This window comes from Molothrus ater, chromosome 20 (assembly GCF_012460135.2).
Source record: "Molothrus ater isolate BHLD 08-10-18 breed brown headed cowbird chromosome 20, BPBGC_Mater_1.1, whole genome shotgun sequence".
In the NCBI taxonomy this organism is placed as follows: Eukaryota; Metazoa; Chordata; class Aves; order Passeriformes; family Icteridae; genus Molothrus; species Molothrus ater.
Window position 1 is genome coordinate 9,643,057 of NC_050497.2, and position 21,916 is coordinate 9,664,972.

The 21,916-nt window shown below is 49.3% G+C and overlaps 1 protein-coding gene across 3 annotated transcripts; it reads left to right on the forward strand.

The window, feature by feature from the left end:
* Positions 1-822: 822 nt before the first annotated feature.
* GSN (gelsolin) lies at positions 823-21,894 on the forward strand. Of its 3 annotated transcripts, none has more exons than XM_036393978.2 (17): positions 823-884; positions 13,085-13,286; positions 13,819-13,973; positions 14,795-14,956; positions 15,159-15,308; positions 15,554-15,643; positions 16,551-16,683; positions 16,908-16,996; positions 17,304-17,519; positions 18,119-18,252; positions 18,730-18,820; positions 19,043-19,213; positions 19,829-20,003; positions 20,279-20,403; positions 20,571-20,648; positions 21,075-21,135; positions 21,379-21,894. In XM_036393978.2, the coding sequence occupies exons 2-17, from the start codon at positions 13,094-13,096 to the stop codon at positions 21,546-21,548; spliced, it is 2,193 nt and encodes a 730-aa protein (XP_036249871.1). In that variant the 5' UTR covers positions 823-884; positions 13,085-13,093; the 3' UTR covers positions 21,549-21,894. The 3 variants fall into 3 exon arrangements, with proteins under 3 accessions (XP_036249871.1, XP_054372932.1, XP_036249870.1); XM_054516957.1 differs by lacking the exon at positions 823-884 and adding an exon at positions 1,273-1,331; XM_036393977.2 differs by lacking the exon at positions 823-884 and adding an exon at positions 11,753-11,960.
* Positions 21,895-21,916: the final 22 nt, after the last annotated feature.

Below are 21,916 nucleotides of genomic sequence, written 5' to 3' on the forward strand. Positions count from 1 at the left end.
AACCAACAATTATAACTTGTTACCCAAGTCTCATCCCAATTTGTTCCCCAGATCTCTGCTCACACAGTGCCCGGGGTGGCAAGGGAGATGTTCTGAGGGACACTGTAGCTGGTGAGCATCAGAACTTGGAGTGGCTCAGGGCCAAGAGGACGTCTGTGCACACTGATCTGTGCATCCACACACCACACAAGGCCTGGAGCATTTATAGGGTCACTATAAATAGGGGACAGGAAGGAAGAGGTCCCTGGCCTCCCTCGGGATCAGGGTGTGCACGGACACTGACAGCTCCCAGCCCTCGGGGATGGTTACTGGGACATCCCCCACTGGATCCTGGGGTGATGTTTGATGAATGACTGTCATCCATAGGGACTGTACTACAGACCCCCTGGACGTGTGCTCTGGTGTGGACATACCAGTAACTGCATGAAAACTACAAAACAAGCAAAGAAATTCATGCAATAAAGCATTAAAACATTATCTGGAATTGAAGAGGTGGGAAGGGGTGGCAGCGGAAGGGCAGGAGAAGCGGGGATCCCGTGCAGGGACTCCAGGAACACACGGGGGCCGAGGGGCTCGGCAGCTCCCGCCCCACCGGGCCCGGGGGGCACGGGCGGTACCAGCGCCGTGTCTGGGCTCGCCAATGCGGGGTACCTGTGCCAGGCCAACTGCCCGGCCACCTGTGCCGGGTACCCGTGCCCAGGCGAGCCCTGCCCGCGTCCCGGTGCCCACGTCCCCGTGTCCCCGCGGTCCCGCGGCCGCGCCCAGGGAGGCGGGCGGAGGCGGGGGAGCTCCGGGGCCCGCCCCTGGGGCTGCCCGGCTCTGCCCGGCCCTGCCCTGCCCTGCCCGGCCCCGCAGCTGCCTCTGCCCGCGAGTGCCAGCACCAGGTAGGGCCGGGCGCGGCTGCCGGGGCTTCCCCCGGGCCCTCGGCGCACGGCCGGGCGGAGGGCACGGGGACTCGGAGGGACGGAGGGAGGGGGCCGCGCTGCCGGGTCCTGTCCCCGCTCCTGTCCCGGGGCGGTTCCCGCGGCATCTGCGGGGCTGTGCCGGGCTCCGCGGGAGCGCTGCCCCCGTCCCGAGGGAGCAGTTCCCGTCCCGAGGAGCCCCCGCAAGCCCGGTGCGCCTGTGAACGCCGGTGGAAGCGGTGCGAGTGGTGATGGGAACGGCGGGGGCTTGTTTGTTTTGTTCCTTGCCTGGGGGAAGAATGTTTGAAAGCTCTGTTTGAATAGAAATTCAAAAAATGTAGACACTGAAAACATATTTAAAATGTTTCCTAGGAAGAGTGTTAAAAAAAAAAAGTTATGGGGATGACTTGTTTCAAGGAGGCCTCATTAGTAAGTAGATCCCTCTTGGAATAAAACTGCTTTGAATGTTATTTGCTCTTGGATGTAAAAAATCCAACTTTGCTAACAAGGATGATACTAGCATTGTTTCCCCTTAAGTCTCTTATTTTTCTTACTGATCATTAGAATTTCCATTTTCCACTACCAACTCTGCATGATGCAAGTTTATCGGCAAAAAAAAAAAATCCTTTATTTCCTTTGTGGGAGTAGAGCATGGCTCAGCTCAGGGTGTCCTGCTCTGGAGTCAGAGGGGGTGGGGGTTCCTTAAATGCCTCTCCTCCTTTGGGTCTCTCAAACTGTTTTACAGAGAACCTTATAACATCCATCTGGAAAAATGAAGTGAAACCTGAGTACTGAGGAATGGGTCTCTCACAGGTTATTGCAGCTGCTTTCTCTTGGCCACGAGACAGTTTATTCCATAGTTCCTACCACGGAGAGATGGGAGATGGAAGCTTAGTCTGTGCAGGAGCAGGGAGGAGCAGAAGTGAGCCCCGTTTGACATCTGCTCCGTGGGATGGGTGCTGCTGGCATTGCTGCCTCCCTGCCCAGCCCAGTGCCCGGGCTGGCCGTGGTGCCAGGCTCTGTTGAGCTCTGTCCATCTCCAGAGTGGATAATGGGAATGCTGGCCTGGCACCAGCCCGGGCTGTCAGTGCCCATCTGTGCCATCACCAGCTTGTTGAGTGCTGGGGAGTCCAGCTCCTGGATTTCACTGGAATTCAGCATGAAGACAGAGTGGGAATTTTAGTTACACCTTGTTAGTGGCATGGGTGGGTGGTGAGCACCTGAAATGTTCCGTGTTTAAAGAGAGGGAGAGATTTCCCAGTGGTTGTCTGAGAGTTCAGCTGAGTTTTAGTGGGAGCTGAGTACCTGCAGTGTCCCCAGAGGAATGACTCTGGCTCTTGGCAGAGCAGAGGCTTTCTCTGGCTGGATGGAATTCCAGGGCTGTGGGGAAAACAGTGGGGAAATTGAACCAGCCATCAATCTCTGGCTGCTTCTGAATGTCAAAAGGGTGACAAGGCAGAAATGTTACTGCTGCTGCTAGTTTAACTTGGATTTTACAGGCACAAATCCAGCCCGCTGTGAATTTGTTCCTTTCATCAGCAGAGCAGGGATGGGAGCACTCTGCAATCCAGGTTCATGGCTCTGACCATGTCACCAGGGGGATTGCTTCCAGCTCTGGCTGAAAGGCTGCCTGGTGTGTTCCAGTGCAGGGCTGGTTCTGTAGTGATTGCTGTCATTGTGGGAGTGCTGCAGCCCATGCAGCCCTGGTGGTGTGGGCAGCAGTGCCACTGAGCCTCTGTGCCAGGGAAGGGGTCAGGACCTTCCTCAGGGACCCAGGCTGGGCCAGAGCTTTCCCCCATCCCATATTCAGATAAAACAACTTTTTGTTGTAGCTTGGGTGTTTTACAGAACTCCGGTGGGAACCAAACAATTTTTAAAATAGCCCTGTGACGTATTAAGTGCTTTATATTTGGATTTATATTTGCTTTCAGCTCACTTACAAATACAAGCTTTCCATTTTAATCCAGCCCCAGACATTAGTGTTGCTGCTGAGTGGCATGCATGGGAAAGAGGATTTTGGACAGAAATATGCAGCTTCACAAAACAACTATTTCCCTGCTTTACTTTGGAATCTGGAGACCTAAAGAAACTTTTTTTTTGTTATTCTTTAAGCTGAGGTGATGGAGTTTTGCAGCTTGATTGCAGTAAAGCAGAACATGGTTAAACACAGATATGAAGTGGCTTGGGTACAATGACTCCTGCCTAGAGAGAAGCAGCTGCTCTTGTTTTCTGTTCCATTCCACAGCACTCGGGAATCATCATGTGAATAATCAAGTTCTGAGCGTGTCTCTGCCTCTGCTTGATTATTATCAAATGTTTTTCCTGAAAAGGCAGAAGATTCTGATATGGACAATTTGTCTGAAACAAGCTGTGTATTATTTCTGTTGGTTAGTGATTGTCTGGTTCTCTGGACCAGGTATTTGATATCCCTTCTAGCAATTTCAGCTGAAAAGAAAACTGTATGCATTGATATTTCATAAGTTTACTTCTAATCTCTTTTGGATCTTTTTAAACTCAAGACTCAAAGGATGTTTTATGCAGTGGCTTTCAGAGGTCACTCAGGTTTTGCATTAGGAAGAAAACCTCGTTATTTTTTGGTGAAGCTTTTGTGCAGCTCTTTGTGTACCTCTGTCACTTCATTTGTTCTGCTTCTCACAGCATTAGTTCAAGTGTGTGTCTATTCAGTCCCTTAATCATTAATTAATCACTTCAGACACTAAGAAGCCTAAGGGAATCAGAAAGAAACGCTCTGGATGATTAATTCCTTTCCCATAAAAGCACTAAACTTGCTGGAGCTGTGAGCCATGCTGGAACTATTTTCCCTGTGTCAGGCACAAGCTCCCTAGGTGGGGATAGTGCACAGCTCTTGAGCTGAAAGCTGGGCTTGGGCACTTGGGGAAGTGTTTTCCTGCAGGAGGCTGCGCAGGGCAGTGGGAGAAGGGAATGCAGCCGGGGCCAGCCCCGGGGCACGGCAGAGCTGGCTCAGCGCTGTCTCACAGCAGATGTTTGCACAGAGATGAGAATGGAGGAGTGTTCAGGCACTCTCTCTCGGGTCTGTCCTTGTGACTGGGCAGTGGGGAAGTGTCTGGATCAGGGATTTCTGACTTGGTTCAGGTGTTTCAGTGAGGAGGAGAAAGGTAAAGCCCCAGCGGTGGGAGTGTCCCGGCACCGCGTGTGCACCGGGCCTGCATTTCACGGGCTTTGCCTCTGCCTCATCTCTGCTCCCCAGGGAGGCACAGGCGTTGGCAGATTTTCAATATTTACACTGCGTCCTACACCCTGATAGCACCAATGGCCAGACAGATTCATCGGGCCCCTTATCAGCTGTCAGACGCTGCTGGTGCCTGTTTGCCCTGCAGCAGGCTGTTCCTGCCCTGCGGATCCAGCTGCCCTGCTCAGCAGAGGGAAATGCGGGAATGCCTCCCTGCACAGCAGGGCAGGCTGTGTCCCTCGGTGTGTGCCCCTGCTGCTCCAGGGCTGTGCCAGGGCTCTGTTACTGTGGCGCTGAGAAACCCAGCAGAGATGAAATCGGGGCAGGCAGTGCCCGTTAAATGTCAGCCCAGACCTTCACACCTGCTCAGGGAAGGAAAGGGTGCCCAGAGAAGCCGGGGAAGGCAGTAGCAGCCTGTCTCAGCAGGACACCCAAGTATTTATCTCTGCTTATCCACTGATGATGCATTTGCAAGGTTAAATAGAGCTCTGACATGAGTGGGGTTAAGCAGAGCTCCGGGTGCTTTGCAGTGCTGGGCTGTCTGGAAATGCCAGCTTGGAATGGCCATGCTGGATCCGGGCCCTCAGGGAGCCTGGTGCTGCTGCTGCCATGGGAGTGGCTGATTTGGTTCTGGGGATCTCACACTGCCCTCTGCAGAACAACCTTCGTTTTACTTCGTTCAGTTTCCCCAGCTCCGGGACTTAGTGAGCAGCTCCGTTCTCAGTCAGGATATTCCAGGCTTTTGTGATCAATATTTGGGATGTGATGGTGTCTGGATGATATGGACTCTGAAGATTTATATATTTTTTTCCTTTTGCCGGTTTCAAAGTGTTCTTTTCTGAATACAGACTGTGGTTTTGGTCTTTTCTCTTTTTTTGTTCCTCATTCACCTCCCACTGAGAACCTGGAGAGCTGGAACCGATCTCAGCAGAGGTCCCAGCACAACTGGAGTGGGAGAAACAACAGTTTGTCTGTATTCGGGCAGTGGGACACTGTCCAAACCCAAAGTTTAGACATATGTTGTTTACTCAGTGTTTCCACATGCAGTAAAAGTACAGCTACAATTCAAAACAGCATCTTTAAAACACTGGAGGAAATGAATCATCCCGGGATCTCAAGATGGATGGAGGCTGCTGCAGTGAGCACTGACACCGGGAGGACTTTCCCTTCTTTTGGGCTGTCTGCTCCGACAGATCAGACCCGATCCTTGTGGCTCCTCCACACCAGAGCCCGAATCCTGCTTGAAATGAAATGAAATGAAATGAAATGAAATGAAATGAAATGAAATGAAATGAAATGAAATGAAACCCTCTCCCGTTAACCCCGTAGCTTCCCGGAGGAAGGGATGGTTGTGGCCCGAGTGTTTCCAGCATTGCCCTCTTGTGGCTGTGCCCGGCGGGATGGGAGCTCCGGCCGTTCCTCCTGTGCTGTTCCCGTGCCTGCTGTTGGGGGGCTCTGGAGCTCACGGAACTCCTGCATGAGAAGCTCTGGATGTTCAGCCACGGTCATTAACGCCCTGGCCACACCCGTCTGTGTCAGGAGCGCTGGGGCAAAATGGAGAGGAGAACTCGGAGAACTCCCTTCCCACAGTGATGACTTGGAAGCTGGTGTTTGTGAAGGAAGCCACTGCGTGGGGAGTGGGGAAAGGGGGGAGTCCTGTCTCCCTGAGGAGGAGTGTGGTGGAGATGTGTGTGTGCTGGGCAGGACTGGAGGAAGCTTTCACTCACAGGTCTGTGACTGTTCCCTGCCAGCAGGTGAGCACAGGAACCTGGAACCCTCAGCCTCACGCTCTTGGCTGATCTAGAAGGAGCACTTTGATTTTTATTGTGTATTAAGTAAGCTTTTTTTTTTTTGTTAATCCTGAGTTGCTTCATGGCTTGTGGAGGCTTTTGATGAGGAAAGTTGAATTCTGTGTGGAGCTGATGTGGAAGGCAGGAACTGATGGACTCCCACTGGCTCTGTGGTGACACCAGACCTGCTGTGCCCCATCACTGTGGCCTCAGCAAAATTCATTTATGTGCTTTTTACTCACTTGTACTCAACCCTGCCATCTGCCTGCAGCTCTCCTGCCCTCGTCCCACGTGTGGCAGTGACTCCTAAGTCCCTTCACACCCTTGCCTGGGCCTGATGCTGCACAAGGAGTGCAAGGCCACGCTCTGTGCTTCCCTTTTGGATTGTCTGAGGCCACTCTCCTGCTTTCCAGCCTTTCTCTGGCAATAACGTGTTGCTTTTGGGTTATGGATCACAGATTGAACAACTTCTGTGCTGCAGAGGAATGTATCAGCTTGTTCTCTGGGGAAGAAGAGTTTGCATAAAGTTGCAGATGATTTTCCCTGAACATGGAGACTGGAGGAAGAACATCTGTGTCATTTCCCTGCAGCTGACCACAGGCATGTCTTCAGTGCCTTCCTCAATGTGTTCTGGCTGTCACCAGCAGCTCTCTCTCTGGGACATAACTTGGGGAGGTGGTCATATTTTAATGTGCTGGTTTATGTCTTATGTGTTACATAAACACTCCTTAAATATTTTTTCAGCACTGAACAATGATTTGTGTTGGAGCATAATTCAGGATTTATTTTTGCTCCCCAGTGAATGAAAGTGGTTGGTGGTTTCCACTGATCCAGCCTTCCCTGTGCTGTGTATGTTTAAGTGCATGATTCAGCTCTCACTTATGCTCAAGGCAGGGCTCTGAACCAGCTGATCGTATCAGCAAATTTCCCTGGGTGTGTTTCAGATGGCAGACCTGTCTAATCTCCAAAGCTTTCTCCTGTGCAAGAAATATTCTTCCCAATTTACATCACTGCAACTGAGAAGAAACTCAGGTTTTTGGTTGAAGTTTTCTGCCTGGGTGCATGGGGCTGGAAGCTCTGTGTTTACTAAGTGGGTTTGAATTCAAAAGGTACAGAGCCCAGAATAGAGCTGATGTGACTCATAGTGCAAACAAACAGCTGGAAAAAGTGAACAATACTCAAATCTTCTGGGCCTTCTAACTTGCTCAAGTGGTTTAGTAGGAGTCTTAATTTAACAAATGCAGAAAACCTGCTTGCCAGTTGCACAGCTAATGCTGGACTTCATGTCCTGGACTCTTGATCTGACTTAGGCAGCTCAGTTGGAATTTTTTTGGATTTGTGGCTTTTCTGTTAGGATGTAGCTGCAGGGAGTGCCATTAACTGTGCTGCTCCTCACCCAGGGAGCTGAAATAGTTTATGGAGTCACCATGGCTGGGGAGGAGGAGGCTCTACCATGCCAGTTGCTTCTTATCCCAAATAACCTTTGTTTATTGCTTCTTCAAGGGATGGAAGGAAAGGGGTTGGGTTTAGATTTGTATATATGAGTTTAGGGCTGTCTGGAGACTGAAAACTGAGCTAATCTATCACTTTAGATATTTTTCAATGCCTGTCCCCTTGGTAACAAAGCTGAAGTCCTGCCAGAGTTATTTTCAATAGTTTACTGAAGAATTATTGATATTCTATACTGGTTTGGCAGAGAAGCTGAATGAATAAACAAATATTTCCATTTTCAGGCTGTGCTGTCATCGCTGTGGATCCTGTGCTGAACTTTTTCTGTGTTCAGCAGCATCATGTCCTGAGTTTTGGATTGTCAGAACTCAAATGATTCTGTGCTGTTCACTCTCACAAGCTTTGTAAATTCATCAGAGTTTTTATGGGCAGCAGCAGAGCAGAGAGTAAAGAAATGGCTACATGGGTAGTCAGACAGTGTAGACTGTGTTCAAAGTGCACAAAGGGCTGAACCTTTGTGCAAATAACTTTATTGGGGTTTTGTTCATGTGATCTCTTCAGTGGCGCTGTTACAGACCTGGGGAGTGCAGCCCTTGCTCTGGGCTGTTACTGTGGCAAGCACAACCTGTAGATTTCCTCTAACTGATCATGCCAGGAGGATTATACCCCTTTGCCTCTTGCAAAACAAGGATTTAGGGTTTTCCTGTTGTTGCAGCAGAAATACAGCTGTAATTTACCTCTGCTGGCACTTGGTGTAGGCAGCCTGGAATGCTGTGAGATAAAGGAGGCTTTCTTTTTTTAGGACATATATTGCTGTTTATCTGGAGCAGTTCATATTCTCCAGGCAATGCTTGACAAATAAATAAAAGGAAAGAGAGAGTTAGTTGGTGGGAATGCAAACGTGTGCCCCTGAGGTACAAAAGGGATTGGTGCACGAGGGGCATTTTTGCAGCATGACTGTAGTGTGGACACAGACTCTACTCAGATTTACTGTTCTCCTCATATTTAAGAAACTCAGTCTGTATTTGCAACCTGTTTTGATGTTCTGCAAGTGCCATCCATTCAAATCAAAAATCCAGCCTTTGCCATGTCGAAAGGCAGGAATTGATCCAGCAGTGAGAGCAGGTGGTTTGGATGCTCTGTGCTGAAGTGTTGTGTTGGCTGCAGCCCTTCCTGTGTGGGTTTTGTTTATGCAGCAGATTTAGACAAATTATCTGAACCCACTGACGCCGGAGCTGCACATGAGCACAAGCACATGGGCATGTGGGCTACCCTTGTGTCTGTCTCATTTAGTTCAGCCAAGCTTTCCTGAGCAGCCCTGTGCAGGTAAGTCCTGACTGTATTTGTGGGTATATTCAGGTGTGAATTGCCACAAATTATTAGGAATTAACCGGGTCTCACAAAAATTGTTGTGCTCATTTTTCTCTTGTTAGTGGCCAGTTACTGAATGAAATAAAGATTTTTTTCTCTTTCTTTCCCTGCTGCGAGTATTGGGTGATATTATCTTGTAGAAAGTTACTTTAGTGACATCATTAAGCTTTAGTTGGTGGTAGATGTGAAGATGTGTATTTGATGTGGAGGAACCACACATTAATTATTCCCTGTAATGGATTTTGCAGTGTGATGAGGCAGAGTAAGAGATTCCAGGCTCAGTGTCCACGGGTTTTTCCTGAAGGCAGCAGCACATTCCTCTCAGTATGGCTGTGCTGGGCAGTGCACAGCTGGGCACCTCCTTGGCAGCAATTCAGAGAGTGAAGGCAAACAGCCAAAGGGCTGCTGGTGTCAGTCTGGGAGGGCAGAGGTGACTGTGACAGATGGGAGGGAGGCACAGCCCCAGGGATGGGTGAGCAGAGCAGAAATGAAGAATTTAGGGAGGGAGGCCAAGAGAGCTGTTTGTTACAAGCTGCAGGGTGGAAATAGGAGAGGTGGTGTGGGTTGGATGCCAGGAGAGGCAGGAGCTGAGTCCGGGTCGGAGGGGATGGAAGCTGCAGCAGCAGTCAGGGCTCCCAGCACGGCACCAGGAGGATGCACAGCAGGGCTGGGATTGCTGAGCTCAGGCACTGGGGCCTCCCTGCCTTTCCTGGCCTTCCCCTGAAGCAAACAGCTTCCAGCCTCAGGGAGATCATTCATTCCACACTTCCCTGGAGCAGCAGCTCCAGGCTGCCACTGGGCTGTGGCCAGGCACAGACTTTGATCAGTGGTTGCCTTTCCTGTTGGGTGCCCTGGGATTGTTCCTGCAGGCCAGACTCCATCCCAGGGCATTCCTGAGCTGGCCTGTCCTGCTGCTGTGACTGCACATCTGGAGACCATCATGAACTTGTTGTCTTCCAGTGGTTGCTCAAATCATTGGGTAATTTTCCCAAGTCCTTGTTTTCATCGCTATGCAGCCAAGTGTCATTTAGCTGATCCATCTGCACTGAAATCCTGTATTCCAAGCCCTTTCCATGTTTTCCTTAAACAACTTTCCTTTGCATAAGACATTGGCTGTGCATAGCACCCTTTCTGGGACCAAGCTGGACACTTTTATGAGCAGCAGCTTGAGAAGTGCCTGTTTTCCATGTCTCCATCAGGACACCCTTTCAGCAGGGCCCTGGCGGTCTCAGCTGGCAAATGCCCTCAGAACAATGTCCAGAGCAAACATTTCTGGGGCTTGATTTAACAATGCAACACTTGCTGCCAGCAGTGATAACCCAAACCAGCTGTTGGGGTAGATTTACACCTTTTCCCTCCAGGAATGGCTCAGATTAATTAATTTTATAAAAGAGCACTAAAATATACAATTTATGTAACCCTCTTTCAGTTTTTTGCCTGTATTTATATATTGCAGCTCATTGGCAATGCAAGCTTGGACTTAAAAAATGCCAAATTAATTAGGAAGCTAAATAAATGCTTTTCAAAAATATTGTATCTACATATATCTGTGGATTACAATATCCTACAGTAGGATGTTAAAGAAGATTATCCTGGGTCTTTGTGCCTTCAGTCTGTGAGGTTTGCCCAGGTGTGGGACTATACAGGTATTTCATTTAGTAATAAGAAGTCCAGAGTATTTTTCCATTTGGAAAGGACCCATCTCTTTCTAATGTTATGCAACCCAGTCATTTTGGTTTGGGTTTGCTGCAGCTGCCAAAGCCTTTCACAGCTGCCTTCCTTAGAGTCAGGGTTCCAACATGTTTTTCACTGAGACTTAGACCTCTGACACTCTGAACTTCCTTCAGAGAGATCAGAAATACCAGCAGGACTAGCACATTGTTTTTATTGTCTGTTTCAGTTTGAGACTTTCCAGTGAAATTTTCAAAGGTACATTGCCAAGGTGACATTTCAAATTAAAATGCATCAGCTTGGACAAGAGAGCAGCAGAGTGTCCTCGGGAGAGAGGGAAAGAAAATATCCTCATGGAGAGTGGGGAAAGCACAAAGCAGGGTCTGCTCTTTCCTTCGTGGAAGTTTTGTTGTGGAGTTTTATGGGTGGAGGGTTTGGCCCCTTGTTTAAGAGTCTTATGAGAGATTCTGACCATGGCAAGCTCAGCCTGTCAGGAATTGTCCCCTGGGTGTGTTGAGAGCAAAAGTGCCCAGCAGCTCCACATTGTGTGGCTGCTCCATTCCTGAGGGCCACAGGGAAAGGTTCCTGCTCAGGTCACTCACTGCAAACACTTGGGAAATGCGATAGATGAACTTGCTGCAGTGTGACATACTTGGAAGAATAATCTCTTTATTGGTGGCAGATTGTTGGGTGCTACAATCAGCCCTGTTGTAATTCCTTTGGCCTGAGCAGGTTTGATGGCTCTTGTGTTCCTGTCACAGGGTGTTGCTACACCCTCAGAAATACTTGGTTGTGAAATGATTGAATTGCTGAATGAGCTTTTGTTCTGTCACCTCCAGACTCTGAATGCTCGGTTGTGCTCTGGGAGCTGAGATCCATCGGTGCATCCCCCAACCCTCCCGAGCTGTCGGTGCCGGTGCTGCGTGCGAGGCTCATTGGGCGCACAGCACGGGCTGAGCTCTGCTGCTCTGACAGCTTCAGGGAGCGGAGGGTGCATTCCCCATCCTCAGGCTGCTCCCTTGCATCCTCCTCTTCCCAAATCTCTGTCCCTGCACCCCCTGCCAGCTGGAGCCGCCGTGCTGTTCTCTGTGTCTCATCAGCTTCCCAGCTCTCAGCTGACAAAACGTTGCCTCTGTTGCTGATGTCTCTGAGTTTCCCCGTGCGGGGACGCTTGGCCCGTGTGACCCTGAGTGCTGTGGGTAATGGATCGCACATTGTGCCGGGCTCTGGCTCGGGAGAGGCTGCGGGAGGCTCTGGGATTCCAGCAGGGCTGTTTGCACAAACGCGTTACGCCCCTGGGCTGCCGAGGGGGTGGATGTGTTTGTCCCCGATAAAAGATTGGCTTCTGCTCCTCATCTCCCCCAGCAGCCAGAGGAGCTGGGACTCCCCACAGCTCTGCAGGAGGAGGGAGAAGCCCATTTGCTCCTAGAAATGGGCAGGAAGGACTTCAATTATCTTTTCCTCACCATTTGCTGCACAATGGCTCTGAAGCTGCACTGTGTCAGCTCCATGTCTGTGGCAGGGCTGGGATGTGTTGTTACAGCGGCTCTTGTGCTTTCAGCTGTGGTAAGTGAGGAACATCACAATTAAACACTGAAAAACTTCTGGTTCCAGCGACTTACAGGAGTCCCTCTCCTCTAACTCTTTGTCAGGTTTTAGTGGGAATTTGGTAGGATTCAGGCAGACTGGAATCATGATGATAAAGTTCTTTCCCATCTTTGATATCTGATTTCAGCTTAGGAACCACTCTGATACCTAACTTACTGTTTTGCTTTCTAGCTTGTAACATTCTTTATTTCTGCCTTGAAAACTGAGCATATTTTACTTTTGTCCATCAGCTGCTGTGAACCATCTTCTTTGTCAAAGTACTGAATGCTTCTCATGTAATACTGTAATGTTTTCTTCCCTGTTACCTGATTGCTCTCAAAGGTGTGATGTGATCAATGGACAGACTTCATTGCCAATACACCAGAAATGTTTTATTTCCTTTCAGAATTACCAAAGTGAATTATTTTATAAGAAAGTGTTCATTATGTTTATTAAAAAAAAAAAAAAGAAAAAAAAAGGATATTGCACTGTGTTGATATATTGCATAAGGATGGCAGTAAACATATTAAACCAAAATTGCAATGTTTTTAGGACAGGATGTTGTGTAAATTAATGTAATTCCTACAGGGGAGCAGTTAAGTAACAGGTCAGAACAGAAGAGCTTTAAGAAGCCTGTTAATTACCTAAATATTCAATGATATTCACAGCATTTTCCATTTGTTTTAGAAATCCTGTAAATCATGTTTGTGCAGGATGTACAACAAGTGGAGTTAAAGGGGGTTTCTTTCCCACAGCCTGGAATGACAAGCTTCACTTATGTGCCATACTAAGAAGTTATAAATTAGTAAGAAAAATGCAGAGATTAAAATCCAGAGAGAGAGGCAATAGAGTCTAGAAGAGGATAAGCCAGTAATAAGCCAGGAAGTAGAGGTGATTGAAAGTGAAAATTAACAGTGATCAGTGGAGAGGGATTCTTTCCACACACATCCTTATTTTTTTCCCCCTTCAAAACTCAGTGTACGAGAAAAAAGGAAACTTTCCACTTTTTGCCTGGCACACCAAGTTAGGAGATGAGAAGCAGTTTAATTTGGAGACTTCCTTGAGTCTTGCCCACTGAGCAGCACCCTCTGTCTCGCCCCCAGCCTGTCAGCATGGTGGAGCACGCCGAGTTTCTGAAGGCTGGGAAGGAACCCGGCCTTCAGATCTGGAGGGTCGAGAAATTTGATTTGGTCCCAGTGCCAAAAAACCTGTATGGAGACTTCTTCACCGGTGATTCCTACCTGGTGCTGAACACCATCAAGCAGCGCAGCGGGAACCTCCAGTACGACCTGCACTTCTGGCTGGGTGAGTGCTGGAGCGTCCCTGCACAGCTGGGAGCCCAGAGGGACCCCTGGGCCTCTCTGCCCCAGCCATGGCCACGAAATGTTACCCAAGGAAAGAAAAGGCAGCACAGTGAGAATGCAGTCTGGGGGTAAATAGCCCTACTCGTGTCAAATATTTGTGTGGTCTCTGCAATAGGAGAGTACAGCCACCTCTGAGCCTAAACCTAAACCCTAAAATCCCTTTTTCTGGGCAATAGGACAGGTAAGTTCTGCAGAGGTTCACAGGGAAGACAAGATCTCAGGTGAAAAGCCTGGCTGAAATCCTTTCTGCCTGAGAGGAGGGAGGTCAGGTGTGTTGCTCCTGATCAGGGATTTTTCCCTCTCCCAAGTGCCCTCTGCTGTCCATGTCACCATGCCATGGCTTCCCCCGCAGCCTGCAAACCCAGGCTCTTTGACAACATCACAGTTAAATCTGCTTTCTCCTCGTGTGTTTGCACAGTTGAATGCAGAAGCAGACCCTGCATCCCCTCCCAACGTCTCTCTCCACGTTTCAGGTGATGAAAGCTCTCAGGATGAGCGAGGGGCTGCTGCCATCTTCACTGTGCAGATGGATGAGCACCTGCAGGGCAGGGCTGTGCAGCACCGCGAGGTGCAGGGCCACGAGTCCCCCACCTTCCTGGGCTACTTCAAATCTGGCATCAAGTACAAGGTGGGTGACAACTGAGTCTGCAAGAAATGGCATCCTGCCCAATTCCCAGGAGAGTGAGAATTGCCCTTTTTCCAGTTGCTTAAAAGCCATTCTCAGCCAGATGTTTTCAATGAGTTGGAACTGAACAGGGTGGAGAACAGCAGATCCCAGTGGGAGAGATTTGGCTGAATTAATAATACACAAGGAAAGCCCCAGAAAGTTTTAGGAATCGAGGTTTTGTTTTTCTTGAAGAGGCAGAGGAAAGAACAGTCCCAAGGCACCTGGAATGAATTTAAGAAGCAGCAAAGTTAGTGGGAAACGCCTACCCAGGAGATTTGATTTCTCCCCACTTGCATAACAGTTTGACCTTGCAGTCTCTGTGCTTAGCCCACCCTCCCAGCATGTGCAATGTTTTGGTAAAGGAGATGAACGGTAGTGGGAGTTACTCCTCCCTGCCATCACAATAAAGTGGGATAGAAGTGAAAACATGCAGTCAAGCAGTTGTGTCTGTTAGGAATCCAAAGGCACAAGGAAAGTGATAGCAGGTCACTTGCTTGCAAAGTGCTGACATTTCCTCATGTCTGAGACTTTCCTGATCTTTCTGGTTTATTTATTTCCCACTTGCTTGTTGTTACCTCATTCATTTAAAGTTGGTTGTGCTTTTTTGAGGGTAACTGACATGGGTCCTGTTGCCTGCATTGATAAATAATTCCCAGTTCTATCAGCAGAGAAAGTGAATCCTGAGCTTGGGATAATTTCTGGTAGGCAGGACATGCTATCCACATGGGAATACACTCTTCCCCCAGTCCTGGTGTGAATCCTTGCTCCTGTGTTTCCCCCAGGCTGGTGGTGTGGCTTCTGGCTTCAGGCACGTGGTTCCCAACGAGGTCACAGTGCAGAGGCTGCTGCAGGTCAAAGGCAGGCGGACAGTCCGGGCCACGGAGGTCCCTGTGAGCTGGGACAGCTTCAACACAGGGGACTGCTTCATCCTGGACCTGGGCAGTGTGAGTACCACGTCAAGGCAGGGGTGGCAGAATTCAGGGGGCAGGAGGTGTTTGACCTTCACATAAGTTTTGTTTTCCCCAGTCTGCTGAAGCCATCTCAGTGCTGATCGTCCTGAACCACTGACACTGTTCAGTCCCAGCTGAGTCCTGTCTCACCTAGGGAGGGGCTGTCATGCTCTGACACAACTTTCTCCTCCCCCAGAACATCTTCCAATGGTGTGGCTCCCAGAGCAACCGGCAGGAGCGGCTGAAGGCCACAGTGCTGGCCAAGGGCATCCGGGACAATGAGCGCAACGGCCGCGCCAAGGTCTACGTGTCAGAGGAGGGATCCGAGCGCGAGGAAATGCTCCAGGTTATTCCCTCTGTGCCTTTGTCCCTGCTGGAGTGGCAAGTGGGGCGTGAAAGAAAGGTGGGGTGGGTGCTGTGTGTGATATAAACACACAGCTCAGTGCAGAGCTGGTCCTTTGCCCCGCTGGGACATCAGAGGGAATTTACGTGACTGATCTGGAATTCTCTTCCACTCATTCTCTTGACTGGAGCACCTGGGAAGGAAGATCCTCTTGGACTGGCTAGTAATGATTTTTCTCTCCCTCACAGGTTCTGGGACCAAAGCCCAGTTTGCCAGCAGGAGTTTCTGATGAGACCAAAACCGACACAGCCAACAGGAAGCTGGCTAAGCTGTACAAGGTAGTGAGGAACCCTGACAGAACTCTGAGGAGAGTGGAGTGATCTTTGTGAAATTGGATGGAGCTGCAATACAGAGAGGAGCTGAGCTGCTCTGAATCCTACTCCTGCCTCACTCTACTTCTTAAATTTTGTGCATGAACCTCTGTTGCTTGCTCACATTGCATGTCCATGTACTTTCTGTTGGTTTGTCACCACTTATGACTGTAGTGAGACAGCTCGGACTTCCAGAATTTTTGAAAGAGAGGTGGAGTGTGAAACAAATAAGGGGAAAAAGGGAGTTTTCCTCTGTGCTGTCAGGCATTGTGTTAGGAAAGTGACAGGAAAGAACTAGAAACTGAGCCTGAGAAGCAGGACCTGCCCCTTTCTAACACCCAGATGAAGCCATGACTTGGAAGGTGCCATTTGCCATCAGCTGTGTGAGTGGAGAAGAGTGTCCAAGACTTTTTGTGAGGAATCTTTTCTGAGCAGCCTCTGGTATCCATGGGGTGAATATCTGCTAAAATGGTTTGTTATGTGGCACTTTATACATCAGTCAGTAGAGGAATTCAGATTTTTAACCCCACTTGATACAGGGAGGCTGTTCCTGTTACCCTTCGGTCCCTGTGTGCTGTTGGCTTGCTTTAGAAGATATTTCCTTTGCACTGAGGATATTTCCCATTTTGGACCAATCTCTCCTTGGTCCCAGCAGTATGTACTTTGCTAGAAATAGTTGAAATCTTTGGAGTAAGTGTTATGTTTTTGCCATATTGTTACTGTGTCAGAGGTATCCTGTTTGAAAACAATAGTGCCTGAAGCAGCCAGCACATTTAAATGGATTTCCGTTCCCCTCCCTGAGTTCTGAGCTATGGCCACGGAGCAGCAGGGAGCAGAGGGTGCCTTATGTGACCTCTGTGCTGTGTTGTCACAGGTCTCCAATGGGGCTGGGAACATGGCAGTGTCCTTGGTGGCAGATGAGAACCCCTTCTCCCAGGCAGCCCTGAGTACAGATGACTGCTTCATCCTGGACCACGGCACAGATGGAAAGATCTTTGTTTGGAAAGGTACCTGAGAGAACTGGGAGAAAAGAATTCATACCATAAATAGAAAGGCAGTTGTTCCCTCTCAGCCATCACAACAGGCACGAAAGAGATCCAGCAATGGTCATTTGTTATATGGCATCATTTATCTGGAAGGTTGGGCCCTTCTACTTTGGCAGAAGGTACCTGGGACAGTTTCTTCTCTGGGTAAAAAATCCTTACCCCCTTTCCCTCTATTTTCATTAAAGGCAAAGGTGCCAACTCTGAAGAGAAGAAGGCAGCACTGAAAACAGCCTCAGAGTTCATTGACAAGATGGGTTATCCCAAACACACCCAGGTAAGGACCTGTGGCAGCCCCAAGCACTGGGGTCACTTTTCTGCCACATGGCCCAGGGACTGTGGAGCTCGGATGGCTCGTGGCACATGTCCCTGTCTAGTGGCTCCTGTTGTGGGAGACCTGCTCTGTTTTGGGAGATTCTGCAGTGCTGCTCCTGGGCTAAAGCAGCATTTACCCCAGCACAGCTGGTGAAATTTCTTCCTCTCAGATACTCTTTTACCTTTTCCATGACCTCTTCTAAGACTGAGGAAGAGTAGATAAACCTGCTGTTCTTAGGGACATGGTTCTAAAGGCTCATTCCTTTCAGATCCAAGTCCTCCCTGAGAGTGGTGAGACACCTTTGTTCAAGCAATTCTTCAAGAACTGGCGGGACAAGGACCAGACAGAAGGGCTGGGGCAGCCTCACGTGTCTGGCCATGTTGCCAAGATCGAGCAGGTCCCTTTCGACGCTGCCACCCTGCACAGCTCCAAGGCCATGGCTGCCCAGCACGGCATGGAGGATGATGGCTCTGGCAAGAAACAGGTCAGTGGTGGCACAATCCCTCTGGGAAGCTTTCCAGACTTTTCTTTGCTACTTGATGGCATTGCTGCAAGAGCCAGGAGGCCAGAGAGCCATCAACGCTGAGTCTTGTAACTACTGGGGCAATTTCTGACACCAGAAATAGCAGCAGGGTCGTGAAAGCACTGCAGGAAAGCGGGGTTGATTCTGACTCCACAATTTCCCAGCACTGTGGACATGGGTTTATTCCTCCTCCTCCTGATTATTCTCCCTGTTGCCATCGCATATAGGAATGTCTTGGAGCACCTGGGTTCATGACTTTGCGCATAGAAGCAGGGGTGGAGCTGGGCTTGAACGGGCTGGGGGCTGTCCAGAAGCCCGCAGCGGGCTCGGCCGAGGTTTGGCAGTTTAAAAACTCCCCGGAAAACCTCAAAGCTCCGTTCGGGACCCGCCACTGGAGCGGATGGGAATTGTCCCCTCAGGTCCCGGCAGAGGGCGCGGCAGCACCGCCGGCTCCGGGATGCGGAACTCGGGGATAATTCGGGGATAATTCGGGGATAATTTGGGATAACGAGGGCCGGCGATGGGCTCGCTCTGCAGCGCCTCTGCTCCTCTTCCGCCAGATCTGGAGAATAGAAGGCTCCGAGAAGGTGCCAGTGGACCCCGCCACGTACGGGCAGTTCTACGGCGGGGACAGCTACATCATCCTGTACGATTACCAGCACGACGGGAAGCAGGGACAGATCATCTACACCTGGTACGGGACTTACCCTGGGGCAAGTCAGGAAACGCTGGGGCTGCGAGTCCATTCAGAAAATCGATCACTGCTGGTTCCCACTTCAGAGGATCTTTGGGGGATAAAGTTTCACTCTGGATAACTTTCCCTTGCAAACAAAACGATACCAGAAGTCTGGGATGTTTCAATTGAAGTGGAACAATGGAGGGAATTACTGTGTGAACATTTTTTTTTCCATTCCCCCCCACCCCCCGGTTATTACTCCCTTCTTTGGACCAAGCTCTTCTTATCTAGGAAAGTGCTGCTTATCTAGGAAAGGTTCTTATCTCCCTCTGTACTCCCTGTGCTACAATAGAGGATAAGGAATTTCTCCTTTGTGTTGAAGGAAGTGCTGCAGAGATTCAGTAACAAAAGGTTCCCTTACTCCTCTTGATCTCTGTAAGGTGTGTGTGGGGGGAAAGGCTGAGAATAAAGCTGGGATTTGGCCTTGTTCTCCAGGCAGGGCGCCGACTCCACGCAGGATGAAATTGCAACCTCTGCATTCCTCACAGTGCAGCTGGATGAGGAGCTGGGAGGCACCCCTGTGCAGGTAAAGAGAGCCAGCAGAAACCAACCCCAACACTGGGGGCATAAAGTGTGTATATGTATATGTATATGTATATGTATATGTATATGTATATGTATATGTATATATTAAACACCTGGCCCAGCTGGGTGCTCTGTGAATATTCCAGCTCGACAGAGGGTTGTAAAAGCCATTTCTGGTTAGACTTGCACTCCTCAAAACTGACAGGAAGTTTCCTTTTTGCAGAAACGAGTAGTGCAAGGGAAAGAGCCCCCTCACCTGATGAGCATGTTTGGTGGAAAGCCCTTGGTTGTCTACAAGGGTGGAACCTCAAGGGAAGGAGGCCAGACTGCTCCTGCGGCAACGCGGCTGTTCCAGGTGCGCTCCAGCACCTCCGGAGCCACCAGAGCAGTGGAGGTACGTGGAGGGACAGTCAGCCTTGGGGTGGTGTGTACAGCCTCTGATGGGAACAGGATCCACTGGGGATTTCAGTTCCCTCCATGGAAGAGGAACTTGGGCCAGGACACGGGTTTGAGAGAAAACGCACACAAAGACCTCTGTGCAACGACAAAGGGGAGAGTAAATCCTGGTGAGGAGAGGGCGGTGGTTTATGGCTGCAGGAACTGCCCACGTTTCCAGCTTCAAGAGGCCTGTCCTTGTTGACACAGAGGGGTTGATGTTAATGATTGATCAGTGTTGGCAGCAGGGGCTGCTCTGCCATGGGCTCCCTGGTGAGCTCCTCAATCTCCTGCCATAACCACCAGGACTGGCACAATGACAGCCAGGCATTCCTGCTATAGATCATGTGTACCTGTAATCACACACTGAAAGAGTTATTTACTCTTCCCATGTGGAAAATCTAACTCATCACTTGGATACAGGGAATACACAACACATCTAACAGCTTTACATGCTCATATGGAAAATCTTGTTTGCAGTTTATTCAACTGTAGGTTCTGGTTTGATTTTGAAGTAACAGGCTCCCTGTAGAGGATGGTTACACCTGACACCTGCAGTGTTCCTTCTTTTCAGCTGGATCCTACAGCCAGTCAGCTGAACTCCAATGATGCCTTTGTCCTGAAAACTCCCTCTGCTGCCTACCTGTGGGTTGGCCAAGGAGCCAGCAACGCTGAGAAATCAGGAGCACAGGAGCTGCTGAAGATACTGGGAGCTCGCCCAGTACAGGTTGCTGAGGGCAAAGAGCCAGGTGAGGGGGTCACAGTGGAGTCAGATCATTTTGTGTAGCTGCACATGCTCAGCAATTATTTCATGGGTATTTTGTCTCCCAGAACAAGATGTGGACATGGGCAAGAGGGGCTTCTCCAATATATTTTCATTGTTTAACAGCGCTCTTACGTATGTCTGCAGGCATTGGGACTTTCTGACCTGGAAGAATGCTTCAAGTCCTGCCCAAACCATAACCCTGGTGTGGTTCCATGACCAGGAGAAGCATCAGTCTCTCTCTCTCTCTGTGTTTTCCAGACAATTTCTGGGCAGCCTTGGGTGGCAAAGCTCCGTACCGCACCTCGCCCCGCCTCAAGGACAAGAAGATGGACGCTCACCCCCCGCGCCTCTTCGCGTGCTCCAACAAGAGCGGCCGCTTCACCGTGAGTGTCTGGGGGATTCATCCAGCACCCACCTGGCAGGGGGGACAAGCTCAGGCCCAGCTGCTCTGAGCCCCCCACCAGCTTACACCTGATCTTTCTTTGTGTGGTCTGTCCTGTGCAGATAAAGTAAATGAAGCCTGTGTTTATCTGAACCCTCTGTTTTCTAGATTGAAGAAGTTCCTGGAGATCTGACTCAGGATGACCTTGCCACAGATGATGTGATGCTCCTGGACACATGGGATCAGGTATGTCATGTTTACAGGGGGATAAGAGGAGCAAAGGATAGGCACAGATTGGCTTTTGATTGAGACCTGAACCACAATAGCCAGAGGTGCTATTTTATTACAGATTCAGCACACATCAGCCACAAGGCAACTCAGAGCTGAATTCTGATGTTTTATGGAAAAATGTTCATACATCTGCTACTTTCCCCTGATGTTAAGCTGCTGTAGAATTTGTTCAAGGGTCTACAATGCATGTAGATAAAATGCAGACAAAAACCTTCCCATTATTGACCAACAGAGCTTTGGTCATGTTGGTTGACAACCCAGGCACACCCAACACAAGGATTTTCTGGTTTGTGTCATACTCTGTTCACTGAGGCTTCATCTAAATTATCCCTTCATAAAGGGAATGATTGATGCTGAAGTAATTAATATTTTTATCTTTAGGTCTTTGTATGGATTGGGAAAGATGCCCAAGAAGAAGAAAAGACTGAAGCACTCAAGTCTGGTAATGTCACATTTTCCTCTCTGAACTATCCCTTTCTCATTTTCCCCACTGTGTGATCATGACTCAGGCAATTTATATTCTGACAGGCATAGATAAAACCATAGGGTTTTATCTAAAAACTTTCAGCGGGTGTTTTTGTTCAAATGGCCAATGTGAAGCTGCCTCTGTGGCAGCCCTTTAGCCCCAGCTGAGCTGCTGCTCTGCAGGGCTGGTGCTCAGCGAGCTCCCTCCCTGTGTCCCCAGCCAAGCGCTACATTGACACAGACCCCTCCACGCGGGACAAGAGGACCCCGGTGACCATCGTCAAGCAGGGCTTTGAGCCTCCCACCTTCTCTGGCTGGTTCCTGGGCTGGGATGATGACTACTGGGCTGTGGATCCCCTGCAGAGAGCAATGGCAGATGTGGATGTGTGAGCAATGTTTGAAACAGAGCAAGTTCAGTGCCTTCAATGCCTTCAAGAGCTCCTTCCTCCTGCAGGATGTATGTTAACGAGGGAATGATGTTAATAGCCAATTAGCTGTGCAATAATTTCCGAAAACAATCATGACCAGTCATTGACCCTACTCCTTGCTTTGATTATATTTAATACAATAAAGCTTGTATGAAATATGGGAAGAACAGAAATGGTGGGGTTTGTTACGAAGAGGAAAACATTAAAGACCAGCTGTAGATCTCATGTTTCAACACACCTTAGAAACCAAAACCTTCTTTGTGCCATCTTTTGCACGTGGACTTTTTAGTAAAACATTACAGAAATTATTTTGAGGAGTTTGAGACTGCT